General features: G+C 44.0%; 1 protein-coding gene across 2 annotated transcripts in view; it reads right to left on the bottom strand.

Annotated features, from left to right (window-relative positions):
- The window catches only part of GPAT3 (glycerol-3-phosphate acyltransferase 3), a 29,188-nt gene extending 8,020 nt beyond the window's left edge, over positions 1-21,168 (bottom strand). The window contains exons 1-7 of one of the 2 annotated variants that reach the window (XM_045019554.1): positions 21,066-21,168; positions 19,567-19,774; positions 9,263-9,335; positions 6,859-7,129; positions 5,359-5,433; positions 2,338-2,427; positions 1,463-1,556 (exon numbers count right to left, since the gene is read on the bottom strand). In XM_045019554.1, coding sequence (XP_044875489.1) covers positions 1,463-1,556; positions 2,338-2,427; positions 5,359-5,433; positions 6,859-7,129; positions 9,263-9,335; positions 19,567-19,710 — 747 coding nt within the window. In that variant the 5' untranslated portion in view covers positions 19,711-19,774; positions 21,066-21,168. Of the gene's footprint in view, positions 1-1,462; positions 1,557-2,337; positions 2,428-5,358; positions 5,434-6,858; positions 7,130-9,262; positions 9,336-19,566; positions 19,775-19,998; positions 20,146-21,065 lie in introns of those variants that run through there. The other variant, XM_045019553.1, reaches the window with a different exon arrangement.
- Between the last annotated feature and the right edge of the window lie 2,535 nt (positions 21,169-23,703).

The raw sequence follows: 23,703 nt of genomic DNA, 5'->3' as shown, positions 1-23,703 counted from the left end.
CTCACAGTGGGCAGCTATAGTAAACACACACAGAAGAGCCAACATCCCTCTCCCACAGCCTTCTTCACAGCTTCCACTACAACAGTAATAAGAAGATCTGCTAGACAGATCAGATGGCAGCAGGAGTTTTACTTAACAAGCCATTCCTCCAGCACTCAGAGGGGCTGAAGGAGGCCTGCTGCTAGGCCCCTTCAGGAAAGTCAGCAGTAATATGAATTCCTGATAGGCCTGGTGTACACTAGGGGGCGGGGTCAATGTAAGATACGCAACTTCAGCTATGTGAATAGCGTAGCTGAAGTTGAAGTATCTTATTTCAACTTCCCTCCCGTCCTCACGGCGCGGGATCAACAGTCGCGGCTCCCCCTGTTGACTCTGCTACCGCCGCTCGCTCTGGTGGAGTTCCGGAGTCGACGGGAGCGCGTTCGGGAATCGATATATTGTGTCTACATGAGACGCGATATATCGATCCCTGATAAGCTGATCGCTACCCACCAATCCGGCGGTTAGTGTAGACATACCCATAGTGATAAAATTGAGTTAGTCACTATATGCAACTAAACAAGTTAGCCTGTCTGCTCTATTGCAATGCAAAGTGTCTGCAGTCTGCATTTGAAGAGCGAGCCATTGCTGGTCAGGCCCCTGTGCTGGCCGACTTATTCCGAGGTGCACTTTATGAACAGTGCATTCACAGCAATTCTACTGGCCACCAACTTCCAGCCTTGACACCCGAGACAACCTTGCTCAAGGACCAAACACCCCCTTCCTCCCTTACACTGAAAAAAGGATCGAGAGCAGAGGCTCACTTCTAGAGCATTGAGCAATAACCTCGGGTATGTCTACACCACACATTTTGGTGTAGCTGTAGGATGGATAGGCTTTAATCTAGCTAGCACGAGTAACAGATGCAAAGATGCAGTGGGCATAGGCTCTAGCATAGACTAGCAACCTGAGTGTGCAGCCCATTGGGCTTATACTGGGGCTGCCAGCTTGTAGTGCCATATCTTCACTACTACTGTTACCTACATGAGCAAGATTAAAGCTAGCGTAGACATGCCTACCCATGCTACAATCACACCTTCATCTGCCATGTAGACATACCTGCTTAACAATGCAGTGTAAAGAAATGCATTTTTAAAAAGTGATCCAACAGATTCCATTTCTGTGACTTCTGCAGTAGTTCAGATTCTCATTTACACATTGGTCTGAAGGGACCAAGTTCTAATAAACAACCTGGCAGAAGCCATTGAGTTTATCTGGGATCTCAGGATGTATGTTTTGTCTGGAAAATGCTGCGAGAAGTCAGAGATCCTTCCCATAGTCAGAAGCTAGTGACACACTGGGTTAGTACATAGTGTCTATTCTAGACATCTGAAGTCAGACCCTAGTTTAGGTCACAAACTTTAGTGGCCTCCTCCTGATTGCTACTGTGTAAATCAACATCACACGTTTTCACTTATCATACCATTGCATAGCATCCGTCGTTAGTCAGGATTAAAACATCTATTGGAGATGTGTGGTTGGCAACACATATACCTCCTTTCTGTGGTCTGTTTTCCCTGCAATGACAGGAAGTATCATTCACTTAACTGTACAAAACATAACTATGTTGCCTACTTAACAATATTTTCCTAGACTACTGGAAAAGCCAGTGTTTGGTTCAACAGGTCAAACTGCAGCCAAAGGGTTAAACATTTTGTTGATTATATTCAGTTTCTCACTAGTTCATGTGAGCCTGAACTTCAGTAGAATAACAGCAGTTTACAATAATTTTGTAGGCACCCACAAGCTACAATATGGTTGTGATTATTTTCTAACCTACAGAAAATTGTTGGTGAACACATTGTCAATTTACAAACTAGACCTACTGTTAATGAAAATAGTATTAAATAACATTTGAACCATTCTTTGAGAATAACTTCTGGTAAGAGATTTAGTTGTCACATCATCACCTAGTAAGTAAACACTGAGCAAACACGTTCATCATTCAGCTGCTCTACCTGTGTAGCAGAGTCATGTAAATTCCATATACACTAATTAAAATTCATTAAAAGAGGTCCTCGCTTTTATAGACAGTCATACCACCACTGACTCCCCCTGAAAAACAAATCAATTACTCCCTTATCCTATTTGCCTAGCGTTATGTATCCCCTTTACCAGGGCCATCCCTATAGGGGTGTGGGGCCTGGGACGGAAGTGATGGATTTTGTCTTTTCCTGGACCATCCAATCACACCAGTTCACGGGACAGCATTGGACCTGGAGCGGTCGCCCCAATTTGTCCTACCCAGGGGACGGCTCTGCCCTTTACAGTAGCAGAATGCAACACAGACTTACTCACTTGTTATGGTACGTGATGGTACCAGACAGAGCTCGGACGAGGATCCGGGAGCACGTCAGGTGGACCAGTTCACTTAGCCAATCTTTAGCGCTGAAAGATACATACACTTACAAATAGGCTGACCAAATAGCAAGTGTGAAAAATCAGGAAAGGGGGTGGGGGTAATAGGAGCCTATAAAAGAAAAAGCACCAAATATCGGGACTGTCCTGATTTTATAGGGACATCTGGTCACCCTACAAACAAACACAGTCTGGGAAGGGAGCTATAATAGAAGCGTCAAAGAGTCCTCTGGCACCTTATAGACTAACAGACGTATTGGAGCATGAGCTTTCGTGGGTGAATGCCCACTTCGTTAGATGCATACGACAAAGTGGGTATTCACCCACGAAAGCTCATGCTCCAATACATCCGTTAGTCTATAAGGTGCCACAGGACTCTGTCGCTTTTTACAGATCCAGACTAACACGGCTACCCCTCTGATAATAGAAGCGGTTTTCCAGTTACAAGGACTAGGCCAAGAATTTATTGCAATAGTACTATGTTTAGGGCAGTGGACTGGGATTCTGGGAACTTTGGTCTTATTCCCAGATCTACCACCAAGCTGCTGCAGCACTTTGGGCAAGTCACTTCACCTCCCACTCTCTGTCTTGTCTATTTAGATAGTTCTGCTCCAGCGAGCCTACCACCTCAGTGTGTTTATTTTATGTACACACACCCCAGCACAAAGGCAGCCCAACCAAGATTGATTCCCCAGAGGTGCTTCCATACTATAAGAAGTGGTGATGCCATTGGTAGAGATACAACCTATATAGAGACCTCCCAGGCTCCTCTGGATAACTTGGGGAGAAGCCACATAGAGGCATACCAGGGGAACCAGTGAAGGAAGGAGTGTTTAGCTGCTGTTCAGAGTGGCATTGAGGTTTCATGTTTTCTTCTCAGTTATTTCCATAATGAGCATGCTCACTTCACAGGTAAGGAGAGGAGGTTTTGTTGTTTGCCTCCCTGCAAACTCAACCTGGACCCTGACAAATCAAGCTGGACTCTGACAACCATCAGTACTGAGAGGCCCACCAGGACAAGATAGACTCTCAGGGTATGTCTATACTACCCGCCAGATCAGCAGGTAGTGTTCGATGTATCGGGGATCGATTTATCGAGTCTTGTCTGGACACGATAAATAGATCTGCTAATTGACGCCCATACTCCACCTCGGCAGGAGGAGTAAAGTGCAGTCAACGGGGGAGCCACAACAGTCGACTTGCCGCCATGAGGACGGCCAGGTAAGTCGAACTAAGATAATTCAACTTCAGCTACGCTATTCGCGTAGCTGAAGTTGCATATCTTAGTTCAAACCTCCCCACTAGTGTAGCCCAGGCCTCAGTTACACAGGTGCTATCCCCTTAAAATGGTGGGTTAGCACAAGTGTCACAACTGGAACTTAGTTAACAGTTTCGCTGGTGCTGCAAAGGAGGACTAGAATCCAGCTCATGGCCCAGAGCCATGGCCCTGCACATCCAAGGGAAATAAGACCACTTTTTAAAGACAGCCTTGATCACTAACGAGAGAACTGGGAATATGCACAAGAAATATTTCCTTTCCCAGTCACTCTTTGGACTGGAATCACACTTCAGAGTTTCTCCATTGCAGCAAGTATTGTTTCCTTGTTTGTTGCCTCCTGCCTCTCCCCTGCCCCACCTGCTTTCCCCATTTTGCCTCTTATACTGGTCTTTTGCTTTCCCCTTTGTGCTCCTCTGCTCCCAGGAACTCTGCCAGTCTCACCTTTTATCAGCTCAGTGCCACATTTTTGCCCATTTTCACCACCATATCTTTCACTTCTAACATTCTCCTCACACACCAATGCTCCATATTTATTCTCTCCTTTCCCCTTCTCCATCATGCTGCCCTTTTGGAGTCTGCTCCAATCAACCTTACTCCAATCCCTGGCACTCTTCTCCCCAACCCTGTTTCACCACCAAAAGACACAGTAGGGTTCAAACTGCTTCCCTGGTTAGTTTCCATCACCTCCCACGCAGCCGCCAGTCTCTCACAGTGACTCAGTAAATCACTGCTCTTCCCCCATCCAAGGTCGAGCGGAAGCAGGAGTAGACTCTTTCCCTCCGTCGTTACTTCTAGCTCCATCTTCTTCCCCCTCCTATAACTTCAAAGGAGTTTACCCTCTAGGGTTCCGCTGTCCTTAGAAGAGGCCATCCTTTACTGATCTCATGTCTGGATGCCTCCGTTTTGAGCTTCATGTCCTCCCAAAGGTAATTCTGATGAGCCTACATATCTGATCTCCTTTCTTCTCTACACACCTCCCAGTCTTTCAGCTTACTGGTTTTAGGACTCACGCTCAGCGCATCTGAGGATTGGGGAGGCAGAAAGCCACCTTTCCCAATTCCAAGGCTGGCTGGGAGCCAAACAGACTTCAGTTCAAGTTAGACAGAGCAGGCCATGATTGCTGTAAATTGACTTGCTCTAATTCAACTGGAAGTTGCTGGGCTTAATTCAGGAATCAGGTGAAATTCCATAGCCTGCGTTATGGAGGAACTCAGACTAAGTGATCATAATGGCCCTTACTGTGTGGACAACTCAAGATTCCCCTCTTCCAGGGAGCTTTAAGTCACCTTTGTACTGGGTTTTTCCACAGTCTCAGCTTTGCAGTCTGTTAAACTGCCCCCACAAACTTAGGTGTAGTTTCCTCAACACCTCTTTCCCCCTTAAAACACTCCACACGCATGCTTCTAGGAATCCTTTCCTTGGTATCTCCACCTTCCCCTGCATTTTTTTAATTTTTGATATTCAAGTTCTTCAGGACTCCAAACATCCCTGTAGAGCACTACATAAACTGGCGATTTTAGAAGAGGACTAGAAAAGACCCACAGTATTAACTTTGCATTCTTTCAGCACTGATGCCAAATCATAGACATGGCAGGTTTGCCATGGGCAGAGTCAATTCCTAGTTCTCCACAAAATTCTTCCCAAACAGGTTAATTAAGGGGGGAAAAAAACCACACACTTACCTGCTGTTTGGCAACTGCCCTACAAGTGTGGTTCCCACAATCATTGAAACAATCCCAATGGCAGCCAAGGTAACACTAAAAACAAAAAGGAAGAGACAAGACTGTTTGTCTGCAGCAAGAAGATCCCTATTGGAGGGAATTACATCAATTCATGTCACGAAAACATGTACTAGACAACATTAGAATGCTGAAGAGTATCTAATGTCTATCTGAGCCCTACAATAGTTTCAATTTTAAGATAGGGAAGGGAGTAAAAGAAGCAGTGAGACACACCGCAGCGTTGGGAGCAGTGTGAGAACTTAAAAAGCCCAACTTGTATGTTCATCATCATTTCTTGCAGGACTCAGTTACCTCAGAAACTGCAGAGTGATCATTTCACATTAGTGCGATGTGACACAGAGGCCCATTGATGGTTTACTGCTGTGTGTCGATAACTGGTCAGACCTGACATGCTCACTGCACCTAACACATTGTTGTCATAATCTGTATCTAAAAGCTGTCATGTAATATCATTGGAAAACAACTCACTGATCATTAATATTCTTGCAGGATATACCTATGTCCAGTTAATCTACCAGAAATTATACAGATGTGCTGAAAATGCAACTAAAACATGTTTAAACCAGGCACTTTAGGAGAAGTTGATAAACAGGGTTTTCCAGACAAAGGAAAGAGGCCAACACTTCAAGCCAGGCATGGCCAAGGACAGTGGGCTATTCATTTGTATCTGAGATGGCAGGAAAATGATTTGCATTGTAAAAGTCACCAGCAGGGAAGAAGCCAATATGGCATCTACATGGATGTAACACCCAACAGGGGAAAGGAACTCTATCTGGGGATACCCTTCAGAAGAACACATTTCCAAGGTTTACTGGACTATAAAGAGCAGGGGAGAGAACCCAAAAAGTTATGCATTATTATCCAAGATGGCTAAAAGTCTCTGAAAATTGACTATTGGTGAGAAACCTGCTTAGACAAGAATGGTTTCAGAAGGTTACAAGTTATAATTTTAGAAGCGTATTTTTACTTGTGTGTTTGTAACCATTTCTAGCTTTATTTCTTAACTCCATGCCCTTTTGTTAAGAAACTTGTCTGCCTTGTACCATAAACCAACTCAGTGCTTTGACTGAAATGGAAGGATTGTCAGCCCCAGCTAAGTTAATAAGCTGCTCTCTCTATTATTTCTTTAAAGGAGCAGCAAACTTGATGAGGTTTTGTGGATGTTACAATAAGAGGGGCTGCAGAAAGATGTTCTGGGGCGAGAATTTGGGGCTGGAAAGGTTGGTGAGTTCCCCCTACAAAAAGTAAGTGGGTGGTGGGAGCCTGGGCGAGACCTCCATGCTTGTAGGCTGACAGTTGGTGTCAGGGCTGTGAGCTACAGCAGAGCATTCTAGGTGCCCAGAGTTGCAAGTGTTGGCTGAACCCCTTACTGGCCTGGGTGAACCCCAGTGCATCACCACGTACATACACATGAGAACCATTCTCCCAGTACTTGCTCACCGAAGAGGCAGAAGGAGACAGTAGCGGATGAGGACCCCAAGGACCCACACTACAGTCAGACGCAGGCTGATGTACTGGAAGTTGACATTAGTCCTTGTAAGGAGGTTCCAGGAGACTAGTTCCTCTGAAGAAAACCTTTGGGTGACTTCATCTTCCACAATAGCCTCAATCCCCTTCTTGGAGAAATAGAACACATCGGAGAGTTCAAAGTCTACTCGGTGCAGGCCCGCGATCTCCTTCTCCATAGTGGTTTCATCTCGCTGTATGATGCCTTAACAGAAATGTGAGGAAATTGAACAGAGAATGGATTTAAACAGTTATTTTGTCACAAAGGATTACTTGCTGCTCTGTGCCGCTCAGCTAGCAGCCTAACAATATCAGAGCCATGCATGTTTGACTGCCAGAGCTGTGTGTCATGGATTATTTGCAAATACTATGCAGCAGGCCAGTTCATCATCACCCCCACCCCCAAAATGCAGACAGACACTTATGCAATCTGTGGCCAATTGGAAGTTATGCAACAAGGCAGACTCTTTCCTTCCTGTCCACTCTCTCCCTGCGGGTTTCCTAAACCATGTATAGGATGAACATTAGAAACTAATCCATGTGTCCTCACCACAGCTCCACAGTCACCCCACAGAGAAGATACAGGTGGGTGCTCTCATCCTTTCTTCAATTATTCTGTAAGACACATATGCTTTGTCCCTTAGACAATAGCAGCTTAGGACTAGATGCAAGAAGTGCTCCACTTGGAAAAGTACAGAACAGAGACCCAATCTCATTTACATTAAAGTCCCTTTACACCACTCTGGCAATGCAATAGAGCCTTCCAGTGTAAATTACACTCACTCCAAGACCACTTTTTATATAGGCCATCTGTGGCCTGATTGGGGTGTGGCCCAGCTTTGGCTGCTTCCCCAATCAGCCTAGTAGCTGCTTTTAGAGCTGCAGCCCTCTCCCAGGGCTGTTTTAAGCCCTTCAGGGCAGGAGCAGGGTAAGCACCCCGCTACAGGCTCACTAGCCACAATTGTATTTGCTTAACTGAGAAAAATCCTGCAGGCAGTTGTGCCAACAGTTCCTGTAAGAAAGCAGAGTCCTACCCCCTACTATTTTATTGCACAAGATGATAAAAATTGAACTGCAACATTTGAACTTTGTCCATGCAATGCAAAGGGAGCCAAGAGAAACAGAAGGAGTTGCTGCCATTAGAAGTGGCAATATTCATTGCCCAATGTTTTTATTATGGTATAATAATAATCAAACAGATCTGTGCCATCGCTGGGTACCTCTTGGCGATCAGGGACAAAGTGTAAGTGCTGACTAGAGCTGAAGTCCTGCTTACTTAAGATGTTTTGAGGAAATCAGTAGTAGGTCTAGCCACACATGAGCTGTCTACTGATGTGATCTAGTATTTATCTTAGAGGCAGAATGACCTTGTGGTTGGGACACTGAACTGGGACTACTATCAGAGTTCAGTTCCCAGTTTGGCCACAAACTACATGGCCTGGGACAAGTCACCTGACATCTGTCTACACTACCATTTTTGTCAGTCAGGGGTGTGGGGAAAAAAAAAAAAAAAAAAAACCAACGCCCCTGACCGATAGGGTGACCAGACAACAAATGTGAAAAATTGGGATGGGGGAAGGAGAATAATAGGATCCTATACAAGAAAAACCCAAAAATCGGAACTGTCCCTATAAAATCAGGATATCTGGTCACCCTACTGACCAACATAAGTTTCACCAACAAAAGTGCTGGTGTGGACAGCACTATATCGGCAGGAGAGAGTCTCCTACCTGTATTGCTAACACCACTTGTTGGGGGTGGTTTAATTATGCTGGCAGGTTTCTGCCATCAAAGAGCAGCTACATTGGAGCCCTTACAACAGCGCAGTTTTAGTGGTGCAGCTGTGCTGCTATAAAGGACTGTAGTGTAGAAGCCTCAGATCCCATCTGTGAAGTGCACCTAATGCTCACTCCCACCCTTAGCCTCCATCTATTAGATCCGTTTTGCCACCCTTCGCACTGAGCAATACCTTACATAAGTGAGCCTACTGAAATAAATGGAGCTATTCTTGGAGTACAGTACCATTCCATGTAAGTAATGTTATATTTAGACCCAGCTCTGCAACTGAGTGCAGGGTGACTAAACCATTTAAAAGATGTCACAAGTAAGAGTGGCAGAATCGAACCATTAGATAGTAAGATCCTTGGGGGCAGAGCCTGTATCTTACTAAGTGTCTGACAGTGCTGTCCACAGTGGGTCCCCAATCTTAGGCCTCCGGCCACTACAATAGTAATTTAAGAACAAGATTCGTAGCTCCTTATTCCCCATTTTAAAATAATCTGTTCCACATTTTCCTCAGGTTAATATTACTGAGACATTCTTCACTCAGAATTCTTACCACTGGAAGCAGAGTTCTTAAGTGCCTTTGCCTGCTCCTGTTTGACTCCTTTCTGGATTCGTCTTGTGGCCCACTGTTCAAGAGAAAAAAGCGTGCATTTAAGAGACAATGTTTGAGGTTTAACATTTGCTCACCATTAAAAGAGCTTCCTAGAGAGTAAGTGGTATTTCCCTTGAAAGCCATCTGCATTAAGTTCTCTTCACTAGACAAACCATCACACACACCACCTCTGATTTTGTTCCTGTTTTTAAGTGTCTTGGTACAGATAAAATCCTGCCAGCAAGAGTCAGTGGAAACAACCAGTAGTTCTAGACTCACTCTGCCAACTTTAATAGAATAGAATGCCAATTCATAAAGTGAGGAGTACACATCACAGGATTTATTTATTTAAAAAATAAAAAAAAAAAGATTTCATTAGTGGCCCTCAGCATCCAAGCAGAGCAGAGACCAAGCAGCTATAAGTCATGCCCCAGCTGCCAGTCATATTATTTCAGTAGAACCTCATCTTAGAATGGGGGAAGGGGGAGGAGGGGGTTGTGTAGAGGGAATACTCTATCCCTTATGGCTACAGAGATAAGCTCGAAAATGTGACCTGAGTGCACACTAAATGCTCAGATATCAGAGAGCAAGTAAGAGAACCCACGATTATTTTTCTCAAAAAAAAAAAAAAAATTAAAGGACTCATGATTTTTTATGCCAGTCATGACTTCTGAGCATGGTGTCGGAGAGACTGTCTACAGCAGGGGTAGGCAACCTATGGCACAGGTGCCGAAGGCAGCACATGAGCTGATTTTCAGTGGCATTCACACTGCCCAGGTCCTGACCACCAGGTCCAGGGGGCTCTGCATTTTAATTTAATTTTAAATGAAGCTTCTTAAACATTTTAAAAACCTTATTTACTTTACATACAACAATAGTTTAGTTATATATTATAGACTTATAGAAAGAGACCTTTTAAAAAGGTTAAAATGTATTACTGGCACACGGAACCTTAAATTAGAGTGAATAAATGAAAACTCAGCACACCACTTCCAAAAGGTTGCCGACCCCTGCTGTAATGAGTGTTTTAACCATGGTTCTGGTGCCATGTTTGTGACTAGGTTGTGTTACATGGTAGCACTCCCCCGCCCCATAGTAAATACTCCTCCTACCAAGGCATGAATTCAAGAAAGTGATGAAATTCCTTCCTTTTTTGTGCCTCACCAAGCATATTTCAATCTGATTTAATCCAGACTCTACTGTGATGTAACAGATTTTGTGTAGGAAAAGTGACTATGGAACTCTCAGATCAGGCTATTTTAGAGCAATTTTTGAGGAATGAAATGTACCCTTTAAGGACAGACAATAGGGTGACCAGACGTCCCGATTTTATCGGGACTGTCCCGATATTTGCTTGTTTGTCCCGCGTCCCGACCAATGTTAGGTCGGGACACTGGACAAACAAGCAAAGGCTCCGGAGCCTGGAAGGGCTCGCGCCCTTCCCCGCCCCGACTCTGCCTCCTCCTTCCCCAATTGGCTCCCTCCCCAAATCCCCGCCCCCATCCCCGCCCCATTGGCTACCTCCCCAAATCCCCGTTTCTTGCCAAGCACACCATGCCCAGGAGACGCAGGGGAACGTGGGGCCGGGTGAGTGTGAGTCCGGCCTGGCCCCGAGCAGGCAGGACTCGGGCGCGGTGCCTGGATGGAGAGTAGGGAGTGGCCTGCGGGGCCAGTCGGTGGCTATTCTCCCCTCTTCGGCAGCAGGACACGGGAGCAACCGCTGCTGCAGCTCCCACTGCCGCGGGGGGAGGAAGTGGCCAAGCACGTGGCGCCCGGGCCTGAACCCGGGCCTGCTGCGGGGACCCAGCAGCACGCACACTGCGCCCCGCCACTGGCCAGTCGCGTCTGGGCTGGCTGCCCAGCTGGTGCAATCCCGCGGCGGAGGCATCGGCAGCCCAGCCCCGTTCGTTCCCCTATGGGACCCGAGCAGGATGGGGGGGCTGGGGCCTGCTGCCCCCACTCCAGGGCCGCCCGTGGGATTGCACCAGCTGGGCAGCCAGCCCAGACGCAACTGGCCAGGGGCTGGGCGCGCGGTGTGCGTGCTGGGTCCCCGCAGCAGGCCCGGGCTCGGGGGGTTCATGGGCACCAGAGCCGCAGCCGCCAAGTTTGGCCAGCGGCCGCTTCCTCCCCCCAGGGATGTGGGAGCTGCAGCAGCGGCTGCTCTCAAGTCCCGCTGCCCAGGTGGGGAGAACAGCCGCCGCCGCCTGGCCCCGCAGGTCACTCTGAACTCTCCCTACAGGTACCATGCCCAAGTCCTGCCTGCTTGGGGCCAGCCCGGACTCACACTCACCCCGGCCCTGAGCTCCCCTGAGTCTCCCGGGCCTCCCTCCAGCGCTTGCGGAGGGAGAAGGAATCGGGGGTGGGGAATTTTTTTTTTTTGCTCTTCCGCCATTTTTTCCCCCATTGCCGCCCACCCCCCGCGTCCCGATATTTGACCTGGGTGATCTGGTAACCCTAACAGACAAGCACATCTTAGCTGTAGATGTTACCTTGTTTACTTTACAGTACACTTCATTTTTTATCTGCCTTGAAGATCACTGCCTCTCTTGCAAAGCATTGCTGTACATTGTGATGTTGCAACTTTGCAAACACTACAGATGCATGTCTCAATATCCTGTGTTTTCAGGATTGTTACTGATTTCTGCTGTGTTCAGACCTATTTAGCTGTGTCTAAAGTAGTGCAGCAATAACATTAAACTTCTCAGGAATGATTCCAAATGAGAAGCTGTCTGTTCCTTCTAAACTCTAAATTGGTGACTTTATAGATTCCTATCTTTTCTCATGCAAAATGGGTAGGGATCAAAACTTGTCTCTGATCACTAGTCTTAGACCAGGGGACAGCAACCTTTCAGAAGTGGTGTGCCAAGTCTTCATTTATTCACTCTAATTTAAGGTTTCGTGTGCCAGTAATACATTTTAACATTTTTAGAAGGTCTCTTTCTATAAGAGTCTATAATATATAACTAAGCTATTGTTGTATGTAAAGTAAATAAGATTTTTAAAAAAAGTTTAAGAAGCTTCATTTAAAATTAAATTAAAATGCAGAGCCCCCTGGACCAGTGGCCAGGACCCGGGTAGTGTGAGTGCCACTGAAAATCAGCTCGTGTGCCGCCTTTGGCACACGTGCCATAGGTTGCCTACCCCTGCATTACAGTCTTTCAGTGTAAACTAGACCAAGCCACTTACAGCACATGACCGACTGAGCACAAGTTATTTACAACAACAAAAAGCTACCATGTTGTAGCTTGACCTGAGGCACAGGGGAAATATTCCACCTGGTCACTAGTTTCCAAGAAATGTTTTGTCCAATAGTATTTCTTGAAACATGTAATATTGCAAGATTTTGGCAAGTTTGATATGGTTTTCTGGTGTTCTCCCCTCCCCCCTTTCTTGTGCTTGTTTCATAGAATCATAGAATATTAGGGTTGGAAGGGACCTCAGGAGGTCATCTAGTCCAACCCCCTGCTCAAAGCAGGACCAATCCCCAGATTTTTACCCCAGTTCCCCAAATGGCCCCCTCAAGGATTGAACTCACAACCCTGGGTTTAGCAGGCTGATGCTCAAACCACTGAGCTATCCCTCCCCCCTTTCCTCTGAACTGGGAATGTGTAGCCTCAGGTAGCTAATATTTTGGAAGTCATCAGTTGTGAAACCTAAGGAAGGAAGTGTGACAGATATGGCAATTTCCTGCATTATCCTGGATATACCTTACTGAATCCAGTTATAAACCAATTTAGGACTTCATTTTATTAAAAATTAAAGTGTTTACATACAATCCCACAATGATACAGGATGTCTCTAGGCAGGAGACCTGAATGTAATCCCTGGCAAGTGCTGCACTTCAAAGAACTATTTGAAATAACGTGAACTTTTAAACATAAATACAGCCTATGAGGTCAGACCAATGGTCCACATAGCACAGTATCGTGTCTTAAATAGGTGCTGAAACTAGGGACGCTGCTGCACTCCCGGCTCAAAGCAACTCAAATACATTGTTTCCGCCTTCAGCTCCCCCACTATAAAAATTGCTCCAGCACCACTGCTGTCTTCCAACAGTGGCCAGTGCCTAATACTTCAGAGGGAGTGATCAGGGCAATTTATCAAATTATCCACCCCCTATCATCCAGTCCCAGCTTTCGGCAGTCAGAGGCTTGGGGACACCAGGGGCAGCTCCAGGCACCAGCGCAGCAAGTGCGTGCCTGGGACGGCAAGCTGCCGGGGACGGCCTGCCAGTCGCTGTGAAGGCGGCAGTCAGACAGCCTTCGGCGGCATGCCTGCGGGAGGCTCCGCTGGTCCCACAGCAGGTATGCCGAAGGCACGGGACTGGCAGATCACCCGCAGAAATGCCGCTGAATCTGCATGACCAGCGGACCGCCCACAGGCGTGCTGCCAAAGGCCGCCTGACTGCCGTGCTTGGGGTGGCAAAAAACAGAGCCGCTCCGGGAGACACCCAGGACATGGGGTTGCATCCCTGACCATCTTGACTAATAGCCATTGGTGGAGCTATCCTCCATGAACTTCTCTATCACTGGGTTCAAAAAAGAATTACTTTTGGCCTTCATAACATCTCATGGCAATGAGGTCCACGGGTTGACTGTGCATAATGTTTGTTTTAAATCTACCTATTAATTTCATTGGGTGACCAGGAAGGGATAAATAACTCTTCCTTATTCACTTTCTCCATACCATTCATGATTTTATAGATTGCTATCATATCCCATCCCCTTAGTCATCTCTTTTCCAAGCTAACAGTCCTAGCCTTTTTAACCTCTCCTCATATGGAACTTTTTCCATATCCCTGATCATTTATGCCCTTTTCTGTACTTTTTCCAATTCTAATATAGCTTTTTTGAGATGGGGCGACCAGAACTGCATGCAGTATTCAAGGTGTGGGTGTACCACAGATTTATAGTGGCATAATGATACTGTCGGTCTTATTATTGATCCCTTCCCTAATGGTTCCTAACATTGTTAGCTTTGATTGCTGCTGCACATTGAGAGCATGTTTTCAGGGAACTATCGGAAGAGACATCAAGATTTCTTTCTTGGTGGTAACAGCTAATTTAGACCCAACCCATTTTGTATATATAGTTGGGATTTTTTCCCCCCCGGTGTGCATTACTTGGCATTTATCAAGATTGAAATTCATATGCCATTTTGTTGCCCAGTCATGTAGTTTTGTGAGAGTTTTGCAACTCTCCAGTTGTCTTTGGACTTAACTATCCCGAATAATTTTGTATCAGCTGCAAACTTTGCCACCTCAATGTTGAGCAACACTGGTCCCAGTACAGATCCTTTGAGACCCTGCTATTTACCTCTCATCTGTGAGAAATTCCATCTATTCCTACCCTTCTATAGCTAGGCTGCTATATACTTTTAGAGCTGTGCCTAAAGAATTAGCCAAACCAGAGCATTCTATTTCAGAAAGGTATTCTTCCTTCAGTTCATACCGAACTATCCTTCATGCTGATGAAAGTCACATATGCACATTCCTGAGAGAATATATTGGACAGTCACAAGATAAAGAAAATCTTAGTCGAGAAAGACTTGATAATGCCCTTTGTAAACAAAGTTTACTTCCTGACCTTGGTTACAAATGCCTTAGATCACTGACACTTAATAATAATAAAAAAAAACACCCACCTCATTACTTTTTACAATTCTTAGTGTGAACCGGTCAATTTCATTTTTGCCTCCTTATGGATTAGCACAACACTGTACACATGTGAGTTTCCATAATCCCTGGGAAGCACACACTAAAAACCTGACATTAGAACTCAAAGTGGAAATCACTCTTTGTCCTAGGTTTTGCAAACCCCCTATTCCCACCTCAAAAAATAAAATAAATCTAGTTTTTAAGCTCAGTTTGACTTTGGCTTTCCTTAAGCACTGAGAGATGCTACAAAGCTAGACGACAAATTATTAGAAAGAGTTTAGAGGCTTTCCACACAGTACTATTTGAAAGTCTAGTAGAGCAAGCATAGGAAAAGTGGGTCTTGTTGTTTGGTTAAAACTGAGCAAAGAGGCATCTGCAGTTAAAGGACAAGAGCAGTGATTAGAAGCAAAGACCAGTCAAGTTCTCAGAAGTACAGCATTAGAAACATCAGTCCTTGTTTCAGCTATCTGTTCCGTGGTGCCATCCTAGAGGGATGCAGGCAGGTTGTATTTGGACCAGATGTTTCTAAGCTACTTTTGTAAGCATGGGGTGGAGGGGGAAGGGTAGAGGAAGACCTCAAGATCAATAGATATGGAGAGTTTCCCCTGCACTGCAAACAATGCAGTGTTGTTCAATGCAACAGAATTGGAAAGTGAAGTCAATTAGGGTTTTTTGCTTTGGTTGGGGGAGGGCAGAAATCCACCATTAGCTCATGCCCCTTTAGTTATACAGTAAGAACAGGCACATTAGGACTAAAAATTTTAAAGAAGGCAGCTCTATTAGAAGCCCTCGCAAGTGGGAGTTGTAGGGGAGCTTAAGGGTATTTTCTACATTTAAGAAGTTAAAGGTTTTGAAATTTCAAACAAAGAAAATCCAAATAGAAGACACTCAGAACAATTTGTTAAATCCTACATAGCTCTGAATTCCTACCTCTCTCTGCTAGAGAGCCGAGCAATGATAAAAACCAAGTAGTTAAAGGCATTTGCTGCTGCTGCTGTCCAGCAGAGCTGTATGAATAACGGAGTTTTGGTTTGCTGGCAATTCTCACATACACACACTTCTGGTCAAATGATACATTTTTGTTTTGATTTTGACTATTTAAATATTTTCAACAACACTAAAAATGAAATTTTAAAACAATAAGTTGTTTTAAACCAAGCATTCAAAATGCTGGGTTTTGAACATACCAAAATATTCCATTTTGTTTTCTTCTGAGGGGCAGCGATTGTTTCCACTGAAACCATTTGGCAAAACTGACAGGAGTTCACAAAACATTTTAGTGCTGAGGAAACAGTAGTTTTGTTTTGTTTTTTAAAACAGACGTTTTGGACGGACGGATGCACGCACACACGCACGATATTCACTAAAACCATGACTAGGGAAGCAAGATGTATTCATTCAGCAGTTTTGCTAGCCACATAAAGATTCATATGTTTAGACCAGTTAGTTTATACAGCCTCCACTCCCTCTTACTCCAGTACAGAACGCGTGTTTGTTGTTTGTACCTTGCTGGGTTTCTGAGAGAGGAACAGGTGCAATTCACCTAGAATTTAAGGCCAGAAGGGACCATTGTGATCTAGTCCTGCATGGCACAGGCCTTAGAATTTCATGAAGTGCTTCCTGCATCAAATCCATAGCTTCTGGTTGAGACTGGGGGAAGGGGGAGAGACTCACCTAATCTTTAAAATACTACATGACAAAAACAAAAGTGGCCACTGTGACGTTGTGCAGTTTATATGGTTTTATAAAAATTTAATAAGTGAATATAATATAACTGGAATATGCTTCATGCAAAAGGTCTCTTGTAAGGTATCATTACAAAGCTTATAATCTACTGAGTGTGGTCATCCTATTTGTATAAATGTATCATTCTTGTATCTGAAACTAGACATATGAAATATAACTCTGAGGGCCTATTGTAATTATGCAAAGTGTGGGCCATTAATGGTGGTTTGGAATCTTGATGACTCCCATTAACTAGGACCACTGTCTGCAAATGGTTGTGTTTTACCTGCAAGTCTTCCTGTATACGTGTGCTGGCAAGTGGGTAATGAAGTCTTGCAGTGACATGTGATCATGTCACCTGAACTGGAATCCATCTTTAACCTGGTGTCTTTCCATTGAGAAGAGGCAGTGGGAACTCAGAGGGACAAAAGGATTCCCGCCTTATGCAAAAGATGTATAAAGGGGTGGAAGAGAACAAGGGAGAGAGGAGAGCCATCATGAAGAATCCCCTAGCTACCAGCTAAGCTGGAACAAGAGCTGTACCAGGGGGGTTTCTGTGATCCAACCCTTCACAACCACATCGCTAGGCAAGTTGTTCTAATGATTATTACACTCACTGTTAAAGGTTTAAGAGTTATTTCTAGTCGGAGTTCCTTTAACTTCAGCTTCTAGCCACTGGATAATGTCATGCCTTTGTCTGCTAAGAGCAGACTAACTCTGTTAGAAGCCATCCATGATCAAGTCACCTCCAAACAATCTATTTATTTATCCATCCAAGAGCTGCTTAGTCTCTCACTCCAAGTCAGGTTTTCCAAATGTAAGATCATTTTTATAGCTCTTTTCTGAGCCTCATCTAATTTGTCAACATCCTTTTTAGGATGACACCAGAACTGGTGTATTCCAGTAATTTCACTAGTGCCATATACAGCGGTAATGTCTCCCTAGTTTTATTCAATATTCCCCTGTTTATACATACAAGGACAGCCTTTGCTCATCCCTGGAACAGCATCGCCAGCCCACGTTGAGCTGGTTATCCTTCACGCCCTCCCCTTAGTACCCTTTTTTTTTTTTTTAAGTGACTTTTTGGTCACTTATTTCCAAGCAACCATCCCTCATTCTATCAGCACAATGAACATTCTTAGCTTCTAAAAAGGCATCACCTTGCAGCTTTAAATAGATGAAATTTTTATTACTCAAGTAAGGCCAGTTTACCAAGATATCAAGATTGCCCTGTACAACTGGTGGAGCATTAAATGGCAGATCAGCCTGTGTCATCTCAACAAAAACAATGAATGGCGTTGGTCCAAGAACAGATCCCTGGGGGATCTTCCCCACACACACACACACACACACACACACACACACACACACTAGAAATAACTCTTTTGGATCACTCATTTATTTAAAGTTACTCTAAGATCTATCAGCCAGTTTTTAAAAAGCCATTTTACTTTTTGGCATAGCACTTTAAAAAAAAAATTCAGGATGCTGTGAGATACCAAGTCCTGCTTCCATAAGGCATCTGAATATATTATCTCAAACTGGTAACCTCATAGACCACTACCAAGTTTAACAAGATCCATTTTCTATAAAACTCATGTTGACTGGGATGAACAGAGGCAGCATGATTTACTGGTTGCTTCCCAGTATGTCATTCCACAATTTCTCCCAGGACCAGTATCGAGCTAAACAGCTTACAGTTACCCAGGTCATCCTGGTTAATGTTTTTTGTTTTTTTTTTTAAAGAGACGGGTACAACATTAGTTCCTCCTTTCCCTTTGCGCCTCTGGAACTTCACACACATTCCATCTTCAACCTACCCCTAACTAGCACTCTCCTGGAGAAGCAGATTTCCCTAGAGGAGGGAAAAGGCAGGGGAAAAGAAGGAGATCAGCTCACAAGCCTTTCCCACTGAGAAGATGATGGGATGTAGCACACGTGTGCCCAACCTTCCTGCTTGGCCTGTGCTATCATTGTTTATACTCCATTGTATGTGATATTCCCACAAAATAAGTTAACTTCAATGCTATTCAACAGGAGAAGGTTATTTAGAAAATACAGGCATTCAACAGGCATAAAGGTCAGCAGGACTGAGCTAGATACAATATTCATAGCTGGTCCCCTAAACTATACTGCAGAAGCAGCTTGGCACAGATGATTATTGTCAGAGTCGTTAAAAAGGAGAGGAAGGCAGAACACTACTGCACTGCACAATGCAGGGTACATTGTGTTCTTGCCCTTCTCCATCCAGAGACTGAATTTCAGCCTAGAATGTTATCGCATGACAGGGGTACCAAGGTGTTAATACGTGGGATTTTAGAATAATCACTGGCTGTTTGGGGTTTTACATTCACAGTTTAGTATTATGCAATCACTAGTGTGGATGAGCACACAGCAGAACATTTTAGCAAGGAAACTGATTTTTGGTTCAGACTAGCATGAAATTATTCTCAATTTATGGAGTTTCATGATCATTTCTTTTAAAGCAGGTGTTTATCCCTCCACTGTCCGTCTATACTTCATGTGGATGATTTCCTGTATGCACAGCTTGACTATCAGGTCATTTATTGGACCAATAGAAAGGGAGACAGATTTAATGTCACCCCAGAGCAAAGTTAGTCCTGATTTAGGATCCTAAAGCATTTCCAGGAACTCAGTGTTTGACTAGCCAGCCTTTGGCAGATTGCTAGACTGCTCATCCAGAGAACACACCCTCTGGAGTTGGGAGAAACTGAATCATGCAAGGAGAAGTGTTTATGCAACAGAATTACTACTGCAGACTAGAAACTTTTACTAGAAACACCTGATCACCACCACCAAAAAACAAAAGCACATCCCCATCGCTCCCCTCCCTTGTATTAAGTTGTAAAGGCCACCAACTTACCTCCAGGGTTTTTACTAAAATTCTCATGTAGAGTTCAGAAATCCCCAGCGACGCTCCGAACACCGATGGCAACACTATCAGTGTAAACGCCACAGTGAGCCAGACGGACATGACCTTGGCTGCAGCAAAGAGGAGGTCCTCCATGATCGCTGGAACCCCTGCTCTAGGGGAGAGCCTCTCCCGCTGCTTCCTGGATCGCTGCTGGCGACTGAGATCCAGGCGAAAAAAAATGGTCAGAAACCAAGGCCGGTCCTTGCCTTCCTCCGCCCTCCCCTGCTCCGCCCCGTTAACTAATTCTGCTCAAGATCCAGTCCGCAGCTGCAAACCCTCTCTGCAGGGGAAGAACAAATGCGAGGGAGAGAGGGCAGATCTGGGACCGTTTGGTGCAAGAAGCCAGAGATGAATAGCCTGAAACGCAATCCAGATGCATACCAAGATGAGAGAAGGTGGGGTCGGAGTAGGCGTTCCCCTTGAGTCCCATAAACTTGCAGGGGTTAAGATGAGTAACTGAAAAGGGAACCCAGTTTGCCTGTCACTCGCTTCCTCTCCCAGGTGTAACTGACTAGGATTATGCAGAGACAAGGTGGATGAGATCATAGCAGTTTAAATTGCATACGGCTAGCGCACAATGCTTGGGGCACACGTATGCGCCTCTGGGACTGGGGACACATCAAAAAGGAAAGCCCAGAAAAGAGACACTTTCCCCGTAAGGTTTCATTTCCTTTTTCCAGGCTCAGGTATTTTGCTTTCAACAGCAGCAGTGAAAAGGGGCAGAGTAAGAGGTCACTTTAAAAATAATAAAAAAAATTAAAAAAAAAACCCACACACACATCTAGCCAGTTTCAAAGAAATCCCCAGCACTTTAAAAGTAGTCTCAGGTACTAGACCTACCCGTGTCTACCAGTTTTAATTATATTCTCTTCTTTGCATGTTTTTTTCCTCCTTCCCCTCAGCCCATAAAAACCAACAAAGGAAGCCATTAAACGATATACAATTTTATCAACCGCATGCGTTTTTTAAAAAGGGGCTTTCCCTTATCTCCTCTTTTATCACTGCGGACAGCATAGGGTTACTTCTCAGTTAAAATGGTTCCTCTGGGATCCCTTCTCTCAGCAGGTATTGGATGCAGGCAAGAAAAGTTTAAACAGCCACAACAGAGCTACAGTTTGCTAAGACCAGCAAAATAAGACCAGGTTTCTGATTTAGAACAGGAGTTGTACATTCCCTGCTAGAAGTCTAGAAGGGGCTTCTCCCTCTTGAAAAATAACTGCCAACCATTCAACCTTTAGCTTGAACAGTAACTTTGTTTATTTTTTGCTTTTAAGAACAAGCCTTTAGGCTACTTGGCCATTGTTAAAGATAGAAGCAAAGGTATTTCCTTAATACATTTTACTTTAGCTAGGCAATTCACTCAACTTTTAAGTAAACACTGTTTAAACCCTGCTAATAATTTTTAATTGTCATTACCCAGAGTAGTACAATAGCCACACAATTCTTACCCGATTCAGGGTTTCTTAAGCAAAGAGCACAAAGGAAAAACATGCCAGTAGAGGGCTGGCACATATATATTTCCTGCTGCAATCAAGAGGCAGGAAAAGCTACCAACGTTTGTATACCATAATTCACTTAGCAGAGAGACAGTTTTACCATAAACTTTGTATTACTCCAACCCCCACCCGGCCTGACTTTTCTTTGCAATAGCGTTCTCCCTTGAAGAAAAGAGAAATGCAGCAGGAGAGAGAACAGAGGAAAGGAATATATTAAAGATAACTGCAGCTATTGGAATAATAATAAAAATAATGATTAGCCATAATGAATGAGAGTACTTGTGGCACCTTAGAGACTAACAAATTTATTTCATCATGAGCTTTCGTGAGCTACAGCTCACTTCTTCAGATGCATAGAATGGAACACACAGCCAGGAGATATTTATACATACAGAGAACATGAAAAGGTGGAAGTATGCATACCAACAGGAAGAGTCTAATAAATTGAGATGAGCTATCATCAGCAAGAGAAAAAAAACTTTTGAAGTCATAATTGAGATGACCCATAGAAGATGTGAGGAGAACTTAACATAGGGAAATAGATTCAATTAGTGTAATGACCCAACCATTCCTAGTCTCTGTTTAAACCTAAGTTAATTGTATCTAATTTGCATATTAATTTGAGTTCAGCAGTCTCTCTTTGGAGTCTGTTTTTGAAGTTTTTTTGTTGCAAAATTGCCACCTTCAAGTCTGCCACTGAGTGGTTAGAGAGGTTGAAGTGTTCTCCCACTGGTTTTTGAATGTTATGATTCCTGATGTCAGATTTGTGTCCATTTATTCTTTTGCGTAGAAACTGTCTGGTTTGGCCAATGTACATGGCAGAGGGGCATTGCTGGCACATGATGGCATATATCACGTTGGTAGATGTGCAGGTGAACGAGCCCCTGAGGGCTTGGCTGATGTGATTAGGTCCTATGATGGTGTCACTTGAATTAATCATAAACACCTAGTGTCTATACAGAGAGCTTTTCATTTGTACATATCAAAGCACATTATGAAGGTAAGTAAGGTAGCATTATTTCCAATTTACAGCTGGGGAAACTGAGACCCAGAGACATTATTAAGTGACATGCTCAAGGACACACAGTGAATCTATGTCTGAGCTGAAGTCTAGGGGCTGAAGTCTACTAATATCTTTGAGATAGAAGAAAAAATCTGATGATCTATAGATTTTTTTAAAAATTCAGCAGAAAACAACAATTAGTTGCGATAATGCATCAAACAGAAATAATATGTTCATTTTCTATTGTAATGACCTGGCTAATATGTGTACCACTGCCCTTGACATGATGGAATCAGAACTGCTCAAGTGCAAGTCATAGCCCCTATACTGCCAGCAGCTAACAGAGATTCTCCTTTAGCTCAAGTGCCATACACCTTTGTTTTTCAGAATACAAGAAGTACTGGTTCTGTCCACACTGTCAATGTAGTCCCAGTCAATGAAACCATGATGACAGCCATGACATTTTTAGGTGGCCATAGACTTTTTTTTTTCACCTGGACATCACATCCTCAAGCATGACCAGCCACTCTGTATACATTTAACAGGATAGGTACACTATAAGTAAGGTGTGAAAATGCAAACACAAGCTGCTATTTTAGTACCTGGAGGTGTCTCCCTGCCCCTCACCCCCACACACTCCTTGATATTTCTTTTAAATGAGCAGATCAGCAGTACTGAAGCAGAGAGAAATCAATTCTGCTTTTGAATTTCTCTTGGAATCTTCTTTTTCTTCAGGTACAGCAGGGAAAAATATACCTAGTCATTGCAGAGTGTCCTAATAATTACAGAGCTGCTGGCAAAGCCCTACAATAAATTAGGCTAAAGTTCACTCTTAGTGAATAGCTTGCATTCTGATCAAAGAATAACTGGCTGTTAACTACAAAAAAAATGCTGACTTATAAAGAAACTGCTTTCCTTGCACTATGGCCTTTGTCTTAAAAAAAACCCAGCTGTTATAAACCTGAACATGTGGAGATAAGTCATTTTCAAACTAGTCCCACCATTATGCTTTATTTGTCCCCACTGTAGTCTGTGAGGGAATAAGGCACATTCATGTCATACTGTTGTGGATTAATTGCCATTTAGGCTAAGCATAGCTGGAATCAGCAAACCTATTTTGCAAACAAGCAGGACTTTCTATTCTGAAACCTAATGGCTAGATCCTCGGCTTGAGTAAATCTACATAGCTCCATTGAAGTTAATCAGGCTATGCTAATTTTCACACGCTGAAGTTCTGGCTCCTAAATTAAACAGAGCTGGAATTCTCCATAAAACTTGTGACACTAGCAGCCCAGGTGCCACCTCATGCCAAGGACCCCATGTCTCAACTGAACACTGACAAATACATAGCTGGAATCAGTCTGGATCCCCTGTGTGTCAGTATTGTTACAATAGCTGTTAGGATTAGAAGAATATGTAATGTTAGACTTTACAGAATGCTTGTGAGTTGCTGTATGCATTAATCTGTATCCGATATTGTAAGATAATATTTGAGTGATTGTATTGTGAGCCTCTTGTGACTGTGTAAATCACCAGATAGGAGAAAGACATTAACTAGTGTGAAGTGCTGATCTCCAACAGAAGGTG

The sequence above is a fragment of the Mauremys mutica genome, chromosome 5, assembly GCF_020497125.1.
Source record: "Mauremys mutica isolate MM-2020 ecotype Southern chromosome 5, ASM2049712v1, whole genome shotgun sequence".
Taxonomy (NCBI): Eukaryota; Metazoa; Chordata; order Testudines; family Geoemydidae; genus Mauremys; species Mauremys mutica.
The sequence above is the reverse complement of the archived record's forward strand: the minus strand, read 5'-3'. Positions and strand labels throughout refer to the sequence as shown.